This window comes from Ambystoma mexicanum, chromosome 1p, assembly GCF_040938575.1.
Source record: "Ambystoma mexicanum isolate Mex_15411 chromosome 1p, UKY_AmexF1_1, whole genome shotgun sequence".
In the NCBI taxonomy this organism is placed as follows: Eukaryota; Metazoa; Chordata; class Amphibia; order Caudata; family Ambystomatidae; genus Ambystoma; species Ambystoma mexicanum.
Genome location: NC_090921.1, coordinates 121,866,343 through 121,880,628, shown reverse-complemented (window position 1 = coordinate 121,880,628; position 14,286 = coordinate 121,866,343). Strand labels below are relative to the sequence as shown.

General features: G+C 52.3%; 1 protein-coding gene across 1 annotated transcript in view; it reads left to right on the top strand.

Moving 5' to 3' along the window:
* LOC138566986 (asialoglycoprotein receptor 1-like) overlaps positions 1–14,286 on the top strand; it is a 475,397-nt gene that overhangs the window by 169,670 nt on the left and 291,441 nt on the right. The window contains exon 4 of the mRNA XM_069644787.1: positions 11,053–11,171. Coding sequence (XP_069500888.1) covers positions 11,053–11,171 — 119 coding nt within the window. The remainder of the gene's footprint in view (positions 1–11,052; positions 11,172–14,286) is intronic.

The window sequence follows — 14,286 nt, the reverse complement described above, 5'->3', positions numbered from 1 at the left end:
AATGTAACTTTCACAGCGAGGCTATTGGGCACACTTCTAAATGCAATGTTCCACAGTGATGCTATTGGAACCACTTCTAAATGCAACTTTCCACAGTGAGGCTATTGGACACACTTCTAAAATGCAACTTTCCACAGTGAGGCTATTGACACACTTCTAAATGTAACTTTTACAGCAAGGCTATTGGGCTCACTTCTAAATGCAACTTTCCACAGTGAGGTTATTGGACACACTTCTAAATGCAACTTTCCACGGTGAGGCTATTGGACACACTTCTAAATGCAACTTTCCACAGTGAGGCTATTGGACACACGTCTAAAATCAATTTTCCAGGGAGGCTATTGGGCACACTTCTAAATGCAACTTTCCACAGTGAGGCTATTGGACACACTTCTAAATGTAACTTTTACAGCAAGGCTATTGGGCACACTTCTAAATGCGATTTTCCATAGTGAGGCTATTGGACACACTTCTAAATGTAACTTTCACAGTGCGGCTATTGGGCACACTTCTAAATGCAACTTTCCACAGTGAGGCTATTGGACACACTTCTAAATGCAACTTTCCACAGTGAGGCTATTGGACACACTTCTAAATGTAACCTTCACAGCGAGGCTATTGGGCACACTTCTAAATGCAACTTTCCACAGTGAGGCTATTGGACACACTTCTAAATGTAACTTTCACAGCGCAGCTATTGGGCACACTTCTAAATGCGATTTTCCACAGTGATGCTATTGGACACACTTCTAAATGCAACTTTCCACAGTGAGGCTATTGGACACACTTCTAAATGCAACTTTCCACAATGAGGATATTGGACACACTTCTAAATGCAACTTTCCACGGTGATGTTATTGGACACACTTCTAAATGCAGCTTTCCACAGTGAGGCTATTGGACACACGTCTAAAATCAATTTTCCAGGGAGGCTATTGGGCGCACTTCTAAATGCAACTTTCCACAGTGAGGCTATTGGACACACTTCTAAATGTAACTTTTACAGCAAGGCTATTGGGCACACTTCTAAATGCAACTTTCCATAGTGAGGCTATTGACACACTTCTAAATGCAACTTTTACAGCAAGGCTATTGGGCACACTTCTAAATGTAACTTTCACAGTGAGGGTATTGGGCACACTTCTAAATGCGATTTTCCACAGTGATGCTATTGGACACACTTCTAAATGCAACTTTCCACAGTGAGGCTATTGGACACGCTTCTAAATGCAACTTCCCACAGTGAGGCTATTGGACACACTTCTAAATGTAACTTTCACAGCGCGGCTATTGGGCACACTTCTAAATGCGATTTTCCACAGTGATGCTATTGGACACACTTCTAAATGCAACTTTCCACAGTGAGGCTATTGGACACACTTCTAAATGCAACTTTCCACAGTGAGGCTATTGGACACACTTCTAAATGCAACTTTCCACAGTGATGCTATTGGACACACTTCTAAATGTAACTTTCCACAGTGAGGCTATTGGACACACTTTTAAATGTAACCTTCACAGCGAGGCTATTGGACACACTTTTAAATGTAACCTTCACAGTGATGCTATTGGACACACTTTTAAATGCAACTTTCCACAATGAGGATATTGGACACACTTCTAAATGCAACTTTCCACGGTGATGCTATTGGACACACTTCTAAATGCAGCTTTCCACAGTGAGGCTATTGACACACTTCTAAATGTAACTTTCACAGCGAGGCTATTGGGCACACTTCTAAATGCAACTTTCCATAGTGAGGCTATTGACACACTTCTAAATGCAACTTTTACAGCAAGGCTATTGGGCACACTACTAAATGTAACTTTCAAAGTGAGGGTATTGGGCACACTTCTAAATGCGATTTTCCACAGTGATGCTATTGGACACACTTCTAAATGCAACTTTCCACAGTGAGGCTATTGGACACGCTTCTAAATGCAACTTCCCACAGTGAGGCTATTGGACACACTTCTAAATGTAACTTTCACAGCGCGGCTATTGGGCACACTTCTAAATGCGATTTTCCACAGTGATGCTATTGGACACACTTCTAAATGCAACTTTCCACAGTGAGGCTATTGGACACACTTCTAAATGCAACTTTCCACAGTGAGGCTATTGGACACACTTCTAAATGTAACTTTCCACAGTGAGGCTATTGGACACACTTTTAAATGTAACCTTCACAGCGAGGCTATTGGGCACACTTCTAAATGTGATTTTCTACAGTGATGCTATTGGACACACTTTTAAATGCAACTTTCCACTGTGATGCTATTGGACACACTTCTAAATGCAACTTTCCACAGTGAGGCTATTGGACACACTTCTAAATGCAACTTTCACAGCGAGGATATTGGGCACACTTCTAAATGCAACTTCCCACAGTGAGGCTATTGGACACACTTCTAAATGTAACTTTCACAGCGAGGCTATTGGGCACACTTCTAAATGCGATTTTCCACAGTGATGCTATTGGACACACTTCTAAATGCAACTTTCCACAGTGAGGCTATTGGACACACTTCTAAATGCAACTTTCCACAGTGAGGCTATTGGACACACTTCTAAATGCAACTTTCCACAGTGAGGCTATTGGACACACTTCTAAATGCAACTTTCCACAGTGAGGCTATTGGACACACTTCTAAATGCAACTTTCCACAGTGAGGCTATTGGGCACACTTCTAAATGTAACTTTCCACAGTGAGGCTATTGGACACACTTCTAAATGCAACTTTCCATAGTGAGGCTATTGACACACTTCTAAATGCAACATTTACAGGAAGGCTATTGGGCACACTTCTAAATGTAACTTTCACAGTGAGGGTATTGGGCACACTTCTAAATGCGATTTTCCACAGTGATGCTATTGGACACACTTCTAAATGCAACTTTCCACAGTGAGGCTATTGGGCACACTTCTAAATGTGATTTTCTACAGTGAGGCTATTGACACACTTCTAAATGCAACATTTACAGCAAGGCTATTGGGCACACTTCTAAATGTAACTTTCACAGTGAGGGTATTGGGCACACTTCTAAATGCGATTTTCCACAGTGATGCTATTGGACACACTTCTAAATGCAACTTTCCACAGTGAGGCTATTGGACACACTTCTAAATGCAACTTTCCACAGTGAGGCTATTGGACACACTTCTAAATGTAACCTTCACAGCGAGGCTATTGGGCACACTTCTAAATGTGATTTTCTACAGTGATGCTATTGGACACACTTCTAAATGCAACTTTCCATAGTGAGGCTATTGACACACTTCTAAATGCAACATTTACAGCAAGGCTATTGGGCACACTTCTAAATGTAACTTTCACAGTGAGGCTATTGGACACACTTCTAAATGCAACTTTCCACAGTGAGGCTGTTGGACACGCTTCTAAATGCAACTTCCCACAGTGAGGCTATTGGACACACTTCTAAATGTAACTTTCACAGCGCGGCTATTGGGCACACTTCTAAATGCGATTTTCCACAGTGATGCTATTGGACACACTTCTAAATGCAACTTTCCACAGTGAGGCTATTGGACACACTTCTAAATGCAACTTTCCACAGTGAGGCTATTGGACACACTTCTAAATGCAACTTTCCACAGTGAGGCTATTGGACACACTTCTAAATGTAACTTTCCACAGTGAGGCTATTGGACACACGTCTCAAACCAATTTGCCAGGGAGGCTATTGGACACACTTTTCTAATCGACTTGTAATGCAATTCAAAATTCAACTTTGGACACTTCTACAGTTGGGACATTTCTAGATTCATCTTTGTATAGGGAGGCTATTGGGCACACATCTGAAATGGTGAGGGTTGAGTGGTAGGGTAGTATGGCGAGAAGTATTTGCTTCTGTCCCCGCCCTTGCCACACTTACTTGTTGGTGGCTTCTTGCTTCTCCTGCTGATACCTGCAGATACGATCTGGTGCCGTCTCTGTCCTTTGCCTCAGGTCCTTAGCCGATGGGTGCCGGGCAGAGGCCTGCCCTGGGAGGACTGGCAATGAGTGAAGATCTTCTTGCCCGAACCAATTAGGGGAGGGGGCGGGCTGGGAGGCAGGAGGGTTCGAGGAAGCAGGAAGAGGGAGCGGGGAGGGAAGGGGAGAGAAGCAGGGGCTCCGGGGCTTTGGAAGCGCAAGTCGCTAGATTGCAACGCTGGATTTGGGCAGCCAATCAGGGCGGTGGGAGGGCTCGGGAGGCGGGAGCTTGGTGATCCAGGAAGGGGAACGGTGGATGGAGGCACACAGGGGCCTAGGGGCTCACAGACGAAATGCTATTACAATTTGGGCAAAACGAGGTCACTGGAGCTCGATCCACTCACCTGCTGAATTTGGGCACAAAGGAGGCAGGCAGGTGCAGCGCAAGTCGCTAGATTGCAACGCTGGATTTGAGCAGCCAATCAGGGCGGTGGGAGGGCTCGGGAGGCGGGACCTTGGTGATCCAGGAAGGGGAACGGCCGATGGAGGCACACAGGGGCCACTTCTCTTCTCCCCTCTCCTCTTCTTCCCTCTCCTATTCTTCACCTTCCTATCCTTCAGTCCCCGCACCTCTTCTCCCTGCTTCTCTTCTCCCCACTCGTCTTCTTCCCTCTCCTCCTCTCCAGTCCCTGCTCCTCTTCTCCCCACTTCTCTTCCTCCCTCTCCTCTCCTTCAGTCCCCGCTCCTCATCTCCCCTCTCCTCTTCTTCCATCTCCTCCAGGCCCCGCTCCTCTTCCCCCACTCCTCTTCTTCCCTCTCCTCTTCTGCTCCCTCCTCGGCTCCAGTCCCTGCTCCTCTTCTCCACGCTCCTCTTCTCCCACTCGTCTTCTTCCCTTTTCCAGTCCCCGCTCCTCTTCTCTCCTCTCCTCTTCTCCCCTCTCCTCTTCCTCCATCTCCTCCAAGCCCTGCTCCTCTTCCCCCACTCCTCTTCTTCCCTCTCCTCTCCTCCAGTCCTCGCTCCTCTTCCCCCACTCCTCTTCTTCCCTCTCCTCTTCTTCCCTCGCCTCTCCTCCAGTCCCCGCTCCTCTTCCCTCCTCTCCTCTTCTCCCCTCTCCTCTTCCTCCATCTCCTCCCGGCCCTGCTCCTCTTCCCCCAGTCCTCTTCTTCCCTCTCCTCTCCTCCAGTCCTCGCTCCTCTTCCCCCACTCCTCTTCTTCCCTCTCCTCTTCTTCCCTCGCCTCTCCTCCAGTCCCCGCACCTCTTCTCCCCACTTCTCTTCTTCCATCTCCTCCAGGCCCCGCTCCTCTTCCCCCACTCCTCTTCTCCCCACTCCTATTCTTCCCTCTCCTCTTCTGCTCCCTCCTCTGCTCCAGTCCCTGCTCCTCTTCTCCCACTCGTCTTCTTCCCTTTTCTTTTCCAGTCCCCGCTCCTCTTCTCTCCTCTCCTCTTCCTCCATCTCCTCCAGGCCCTGCTCCTCTTCCCCCACTCCTCTTCTTCCCTCTCCTCTCCTCCAGTCCCCGCTCCTCTTCTCTCCTCTCCTCTTCTCCCCTCTCCTCTTCCTCCATCTCCTCCAGGCCCTGCTCCTCTTCCCCCACTCCTCTTCTTCCCTCTCCTCTTCTTCCCTCGCCTCTCCTCCAGTCCCCGCTCCTCTTCTCTCCTCTTCTCCCCTCTCCTCTTCCTCCATCTCCTCCAGGCCCTGCTCCTCTTCCCCCACTCCTCTTCTTCCCTCTCCTCTCCTCCAGTCCTCGCTCCTCTTCCCACACTCCTCTTCTTCCCTCTCCTCTTCTTCCCTCGCCTCTCCTCCAGTCCCCGCTCCTCTTCTCTCCTCTCCTCTTCTTCCCTCTCCTCTTCCTCCATCTCCTCCAGGCCCTGCTCCTCTTCCCCCACTCCTCTTCTTCCCTCTCCTCTCCTCCAGTCCTCGCTCCTCTTCCCCCACTCCTCTTCTTCCCTCTCCGCTTCCTCCATCTCCTCCAGTCCTCGCTCCTCTTCCCCCACTCCTCTTCTCCCCTCTCCTCTTCCTCCATCTCCTCCAGTCCTCGCTCCTCTTCCCCCACTCCTCTTCTTCCCTCTCCGCTTCCTCCCTCGCCTCTCCTCCAGTCCCCGCTCCTCTTCTCTCCTCTCTTCTTCTCCCCTCTCCTCTTCCTCCATCTCCTCCAGGCCCTGCTCCTCTTCCCCCACTCCTCTTCTTCCCTCTCCTCTCCTCCAGTCCTCGCTCCTCTTCCCCCACTCCTCTTCTCCCCTCTCCTCTTCCTCCATCTCCTCCAGTCCTCGCTCCTCTTCCCCCACTCCTCTTCTTCCCTCTCCGCTTCCTCCCTCGCCTCTCCTCCAGTCCCCGCTCCTCTTCTCTCCTCTCTTCTTCTTCCCTCTCCTCTTCCTCCATCTCCTCCAGGCCCTGCTCCTCTTCCCCCACTCCTCTTCTTCCCTCTCCTCTCCTCCAGTCCTCGCTCCTCTTCCCCCACTCCTCTTCTTCCCTCTCCGCTTCCTCCATCTCCTCCAGTCCTCGCTCCTCTTCCCCCACTCCTCTTCTCCCCTCTCCTCTTCCTCCATCTCCTCCAGTCCTCGCTCCTCTTCCCCCACTCCTCTTCTTCCCTCTCCGCTTCCTCCCTCGCCTCTCCTCCAGTCCCCGCTCCTCTTCTCTCCTCTCTTCTTCTCCCCTCTCCTCTTCCTCCATCTCCTCCAGGCCCTGCTCCTCTTCCCCCACTCCTCTTCTTCCCTCTCCTCTCCTCCAGTCCTCGCTCCTCTTCCCCCACTCCTCTTCTCCCCTCTCCTCTTCCTCCATCTCCTCCAGTCCTCGCTCCTCTTCCCCCACTCCTCTTCTTCCCTCTCCGCTTCCTCCCTCGCCTCTCCTCCAGTCCCCGCTCCTCTTCTCTCCTCTCTTCTTCTCCCCTCTCCTCTTCCTCCATCTCCTCCAGGCCCTGCTCCTCTTCCCCCACTCCTCTTCTTCCCTCTCCTCTCCTCCAGTCCTCGCTCCTCTTCCCACACTCCTCTTCTTCCCTCTCCTCTTCTTCCCTCGCCTCTCCTCCAGTCCCCGCTCCTCTTCCCCCACTCCTCTTCTCCCCTCTCCTCTTCCTCCATCTCCTCCAGTCCTCGCTCCTCTTCCCCCACTCCTCTTCTTCCCTCTCCGCTTCCTCCCTCGCCTCTCCTCCAGTCCCCGCTCCTCTTCTCTCCTCTCCTCTCTTCTTCTTCCCTCTCCTCTTCCTCCATCTCCTCCAGGCCCTGCTCCTCTTCCCCCACTCCTCTTCTTCCCTCTCCTCTCCTCCAGTCCTCGCTCCTCTTCCCCCACTCCTCTTCTTCCCTCTCCGCTTCCTCCATCTCCTCCAGTCCTCGCTCCTCTTCCCCCACTCCTCTTCTCCCCTCTCCTCTTCCTCCATCTCCTCCAGTCCTCGCTCCTCTTCCCCCACTCCTCTTCTTCCCTCTCCGCTTCCTCCCTCGCCTCTCCTCCAGTCCCCGCTCCTCTTCTCTCCTCTCTTCTTCTCCCCTCTCCTCTTCCTCCATCTCCTCCAGGCCCTGCTCCTCTTCCCCCACTCCTCTTCTTCCCTCTCCTCTCCTCCAGTCCTCGCTCCTCTTCCCCCACTCCTCTTCTCCCCTCTCCTCTTCCTCCATCTCCTCCAGTCCTCGCTCCTCTTCCCCCACTCCTCTTCTTCCCTCTCCGCTTCCTCCCTCGCCTCTCCTCCAGTCCCCGCTCCTCTTCTCTCCTCTCTTCTTCTCCCCTCTCCTCTTCCTCCATCTCCTCCAGTCCTCGCTCCTCTTCCCCCACTCCTCTTCTTCCCTCTCCGCTTCCTCCCTCGCCTCTCCTCCAGTCCCCGCTCCTCTTCTCTCCTCTCTTCTTCTCCCCTCTCCTCTTCCTCCATCTCCTCCAGGCCCTGCTCCTCTTCCCCCACTCCTCTTCTTCCCTCTCCTCTCCTCCAGTCCCCGCTCCTCTTCTCTCCTCTCCTCTTCTTCCCTCTCCTCTTCCTCCATCTCCTCCAGGCCCTGCTCCTCTTCCCCCACTCCTCTTCTTCCCTCGCCTCTCCTCCAGTCCCCGCTCCTCTTCTCTCCTCTCCTCTTCTTCCCTCGCCTCTCCTCCAGTCCCCGCTCCTCTTCTCTCCTCTCCTCTCCTCTTCTCCCCTCTCCTCTTCCTCCATCTCCTCCAGGCCCTGCTCCTCTTCCCCCACTCCTCTTCTTCCCTCTCCTCTCCTCCAGTCCTCGCTCCTCTTCCCCCACTCCTCTTCTCCCTCTCCTCTTCCTCCATCTCCTCCAGTCCTCGCTCCTCTTCCCACACTCCTCTTCTTCCCACTCCTCTTCTTCCCCCACTCCTCTTCTTCCCTCTCCTCTCCTCCAGTCCTCGCTCCTCTTCCCCCACTCCTCTTCTCCCCTCTCCTCTTCCTCCATCTCCTCCAGTCCTCGCTCCTCTTCCCACACTCCTCTTCTTCCCTCTCCTCTTCTTCCCTCGCCTCTCCTCCAGTCCCCGCTCCTCTTCTCTCCTCTCCTCTTCTCCCCTCTCCTCTTCCTCCATCTCCTGCAGGCCCTGCTCCTCTTCCCCCACTCCTCTTCTTCCCTCTCCTCTCCTCCAGTCCTCGCTCCTCTTCCCCCACTCCTCTTCTTCCCTCTCCGCTTCCTCCATCTCCTCCAGTCCTCGCTCCTCTTCCCACACTCCTCTTCTTCCCTCTCCTCTTCTTCCCTCGCCTCTCCTCCAGTCCCCGCTCCTCTTCCCTCCTCTCCTCTTCTCCCCTCTCCTCTTCCTCCATCTCCTCCAGGCCCTGCTCCTCTTCCCCCAGTCCTCTTCTTCCCTCTCCTCTCCTCCAGTCCTCGCTCCTCTTCCCACACTCCTCTTCTTCCCTCTCCTCTTCTTCCCTCGCCTCTCCTCCAGTCCCCGCTCCTCTTCTCTCCTCTCCTCTTCTCCCCTCTCCTCTTCCTCCATCTCCTCCAGGCCCTGCTCCTCTTCCCCCACTCCTCTTCTTCCCTCTCCTCTCCTCCAGTCCTCGCTCCTCTTCCCCCACTCCTCTTCTTCCCTCTCCTCTTCTTCCCTCGCCTCTCCTCCAGTCCCCGCTCCTCTTCTCTCCTCTCCTCTTCTCCCCTCTCCTCTTCCTCCATCTCCTCCAGGCCCTGCTCCTCTTCCCCCACTCCTCTTCCTCCCTCTCCTCTCCTCCAGTCCCCGCTCCTCTTCTCTCCTCTCCTCTTCTCCCCTCTCCTCTTCCTCCATCTCCTCCAGGCCCTGCTCCTCTTCCCCCACTCCTCCTCTTCCCACACTCCTCTTCTTCCCTCTCCTCTTCTTCCCTCGCCTCTCCTCCAGTCCCCGCTCCTCTTCTCTCCTCTCCTCTTCTCCCCTCTCCTCTTCCTCCATCTCCTCCAGGCCCTGCTCCTCTTCCCCCACTCCTCTTCTTCCCTCTCCTCTCCTCCAGTCCTCGCTCCTCTTCCCACACTCCTCTTCTTCCCTCTCCTCTTCTTCCCTCTCCTCTCCTCCAGTCCCCGCTCCTCTTCTCTCCTCTCCTCTTCTTCCCTCTCCTCTTCCTCCATCTCCTCCAGGCCCTGCTCCTCTTCCCCCACTCCTCTTCTTCCCTCTCCTCTCCTCCAGTCCTCGCTCCTCTTCCCACACTCCTCTTCTTCCCTCTCCTCTTCTTCCCTCGCCTCTCCTCCAGTCCCCGCTCCTCTTCCCTCCTCTCCTCTTCTCCCCTCTCCTCTTCCTCCATCTCCTCCAGGCCCTGCTCCTCTTCCCCCACTCCTCCTCTTCCCACACTCCTCTTCTTCCCTCTCCTCTTCTTCCCTCGCCTCTCCTCCAGTCCCCGCTCCTCTTCTCTCCTCTCCTCTTCTCCCCTCTCCTCTTCCTCCATCTCCTCCAGGCCCTGCTCCTCTTCCCCCACTCCTCTTCTTCCCTCTCCTCTCCTCCAGTCCTCGCTCCTCTTCCCACACTCCTCTTCTTCCCTCTCCTCTTCTTCCCTCTCCTCTCCTCCAGTCCCCGCTCCTCTTCTCTCCTCTCCTCTTCTTCCCTCTCCTCTTCCTCCATCTCCTCCAGGCCCTGCTCCTCTTCCCCCACTCCTCTTCTTCCCTCTCCTCTCCTCCAGTCCTCGCTCCTCTTCCCACACTCCTCTTCTTCCCTCTCCTCTTCTTCCCTCGCCTCTCCTCCAGTCCCCGCTCCTCTTCCCTCCTCTCCTCTTCTCCCCTCTCCTCTTCCTCCATCTCCTGCAGGCCCTGCTCCTCTTCCCCCACTCCTCCTCTTCCCCCACTCCTCTTCTTCCCTCGCCTCTCCTCCAGTCCCCGCTCCTCTTCCCTCCTCTCCTCTTCTCCCCTCTCCTCTTCCCCCACTCCTCTTCTTCCCTCTCCTCTCCTGCAGTCCTCGCTCCTCTTCCTCCATCTCCTCCAGGCCCTGCTCCTCTCCCCCCACTCCTCCTCTTCCCCCACTCCTCTTCTTCCCTCTCCTCTCCTCTTCCCCCACTCCTCTTCTTCCCCCACTCCTCTTCTTCCCTCTCCTCTTCTTCCCTCGCCTCTCCTCCAGTCCCCGCTCCTCTTCCCTCCTCTCCTCTTCTCCCCTCTCCTCTTCCCCCACTCCTCTTCTTCCCTCTCCTCTCCTGCAGTCCTCGCTCCTCTTCCCCCACTCCTCTTCTTCCCTCTCCGCTTCCTCCCTCGCCCCTTCATGGGATCCGGAATGTGCCACATGCCTTATGTCAGCAGTGAATAGGAGACAGCACTAAGAGTAACATGGAAAGGCGTGGAGGGGTTGGTTAGAGCCATTGCCATATGCCAAGGAGAACATCATCTCTCTCCGAAGATGCCAGTCCATGCCACTGCATGCTGATTGGCAAGGACCTCTGCACTCTGAGAATCGATGCAGAGACGCCAGTGGTGAGGCGCTGCTTTCTTTTAAGTGATCAAACATGGTGTGGTTGAGGGTGACAAGGTGGGGCAGCCCCACCCTATGCATTTTGTCTTATCCAATGCCCTTTGCCCTTTTTGTAATGTATAATGAGGATTTCATGACCAAATGTCAAACGCATGCCTTTAAACCAATTGAAAGATATGTGAGGAATTCAAAAGAATGTTCAGATGTTAATGAATGCCACTGCTGGGTATAGCAAAGGCTCCACTTTGCCGTAAGTTTAAACATTGATGCCACGGTGACTATCCTTCTCATCCTCTGCAGGGAGTTCTCTCTATTCCTGAACTGCAAGCCAGAGAGCAAGAGGGCAACCATGTCGAAGGAGTACCAAGACCTGCACTCCCTGGACCCACAGGAGGAGGGGACCTACAAGAGTGCATATAGTAAGGAGTGGCCATGGTCGACTGATGGGAGAATAACTATAGATGCAGAGAGAAAGATGGGAAGGAGAGACACATGATGGAAGGAAGGAGTTTCGAGATCTGCACTCCCTGGACCCACAGGAGGAGGGGACCTACAAGAGTGCATATAGTAAGGAGTGGCCATGGTCGACTGATGGGAGAATAACTATAGATGCAGAGCTAAAGATGGGAAGGGGAGACATGATGGAGGGAAGGAGTGCCAAGACCTGCACTTCCTGGAGCCACAGGAGGAGGGGACCTACAAGAGTGCATATAGTAAGGAGTGACCATGGTGGACTGATGGGAGCATAACTATAGATGCAGAGCGAAAGATGGGAAGGGGAGACATGATGGAGGGAAGGAGTGCCAAGACCTGCACTTCCTGGAGCCACAGGAGGAGGGGACCTACAAGAGTGCATATAGTAAGGAGTGGCCATGGTGGACTGCTGGGAGAATGACTATAGATGCAGAGAGAAAGATTGGAAGGGGAGACATGATGGAGGGAAGGAGTGCCAAGACCTGCACTTCCTGGAACCACAGGAGGAGGGGACCTACATAAGTGCATATAGTAAGGAGTGGCCATGGGTACTGATGGGAGAATAAATATAGAGGCTGAGAGAAGGATGGGAAGGGGAGAAACATGATGTGGAGAAGGAGTGCCAGGGATATGAAAGAGAGGAACAGGGATATGAGAGGGAGAGAGGGAGAGATGAAAGAAATGTTTCACATCTAAAATTGTGTGTATATATCTGTTCTCCTCTTTATTCTGTCTGCATCCTATCCCTTCACTCTGCACACTTATAACTGTGAGCCTGAAACTTTCTTCTTAACACCTCCCATTATTAGTCTGTACATGTATCTTCACTCTGCAAACAGATCGCTACGATTCTAGCTAGTTGCTGCATCACTGTACACACCACTTCTTATTAGGTGCCTGTAACTGTCTCTTCACTCTGCACAGCTTTAACTACGAGCCTATAGCTTCTCTCTGCGTCACTCTGAACACCTCTCATTAGGAGACTGTCTTCTTACTCTGCACCCCTTCTGCTTCGCTGTGCCCGCCTCTAAGTCTACAGTTTCTCTGCTTCGCTGTACAGACCTCTCCTTTCTCTTCACAGCTTTGAATGTGTAACTCACCTCTGCTGCACTCTGCACACCCCCACTCCAGTCTTCTCTTAGAACATCGCTGTCTTTTCACACCTTTCACTCTACAAGTTGTCCTTTTCACTCTGCACACATTTGTATTTGGTTCTAAATCTGTGCGCGCCTTCCTGTAAATATAGCTCGTGTATTGTCACTTATCACTGTGAGTCTCTGCGGCCAGGTCCCCCTTCACTCTGCACATCTCGAGCTAGGAGTTAATTGTGTGTTTTCATCACCCTGCAGCTCATTCTGAGTTAATTACTGAGTCGATACACCGTTTTTTGCACGCCTCTCGCCTCTTAATGCCACTCTATCCTCACTCTGCACACCTTTACTTTAACCAAATAACTGAACACTGTTAGGGAGGCACTGTTAGGCAGTGACCCGTTGTATTCTCTCTGCACGCTTCTCACTAGGGGTCGATAGCCCATCTCCATAATGCTACAGGCTGCTTCACTCTGCACATATATCTCTGTAACTAGGTAGTTCTTTAATCTGCTTGGCTAGGAATTTGAATCAGCCATTTTTATCCAATTGACTCTTCTCGCGCCTCACTGTAGCACACCTCCCATTGTGAGTCTGTGCGTGGATTCTATTTCGGTCTGCACACTCTACTGTGGGTTCATAATTGCTTTTGTAATGTGATGAGTTTGGAGTTCAGGTTCTCTTCACTCTGCATACATCTTGTAGTGGGTCTCTTCTGTCTTCTTTCGGCACACCTCCAACTGAGCCTCCTCCTCACCCTTTCTCAGCACACTTCTACAGTCTACAACTTTTATCCTTTTCACTCTGCACAAGTCTCACTGTGAAGCTATACCTTGTCTTCGCTCTTCACATTTCTCACTGACAGTCTGTACATTGTTACATCTTCACTCTGCAATCAGAATCTGGGACAATTTTCCTCTTAATTGGCACATCCCTTGTTGTGCATCTATAACTTGCCTTCTTTTCACTCTGTACACCTCTCAGTCTGAGTTTTGAGAAACCTGAAGGTGTCTCACCAGCTAGCCCCCGGGGATCTGTCATCCAGGTGGCCAGGACACGGCCATCCATATTGGATCCAGTTCCTGGGGTTGGACCAGTACAGGAGGATCATCTGGATGGGGGTCTTCAGGGAGCGGAAGCCGAAAGGGTGCCATGTGATATCCCCTTCCTTATGACACCTTTTCCCCAGCCTAAACCCGTAGGATACCTAAATACTCTACCTCTCCCCTTTTCCTACACAATCACTTTCTCACATTGCAAAAGACAACGGACTAACACCAGAGCTGTTTGCCTGACATGTCCCAACACAAGGATCAGGCAGAGTCAGGCAATTGCCGATAACTACACACACCTGACGGCCCTTTCCCTTCCCCACAGGGATAAAAGGCGGAGCACGAGAGAACTCTTTGAGCAAGGCTGAACACACGAGGAAGCAGCTATTCCGGGATGGCAGTTCAAACGAAGGAGACAGGTGTTGGAAACCGAAAGGACAACAAGGATAGCCTCACCCTTGCCCTTTTCAACCCAGACCCGCAAAACCTTCATGTCAACAGTACACTTGGCCCTCCCGCACTGATAGCCAGATCGGGGAAAAGAGCTTGTCAATGAGGTACCATCCTTGACTCCAGCGGACGAAAAGTCAATGAGTTCAGCACAGTCGGTGAGTCGGAAGAAACTAATTGTGGACCGTACTGTGTTAAACTCAAGGTTGCACTGGCAACATTTGCATAAAGAAAAGAAGATAATAGACAAAGGACTTTTTGTGAACAAACGAGGCATCAGGGTTAGAGTGGTCAGGTGCCACGTGGGCACTCATTCGAAAGACTCTAATAAATGCCCCGCTCTTGAGCAAGGAGGATATGTTGAATTAAGAAAACTGCAAGACCCAAGAGGCCATAGGGAGGGCCGGCAGGAAATGTCAAAAGTTGTCATACAAGGGTCAAGTCAGACCCCTTGTACATTCAAAAGT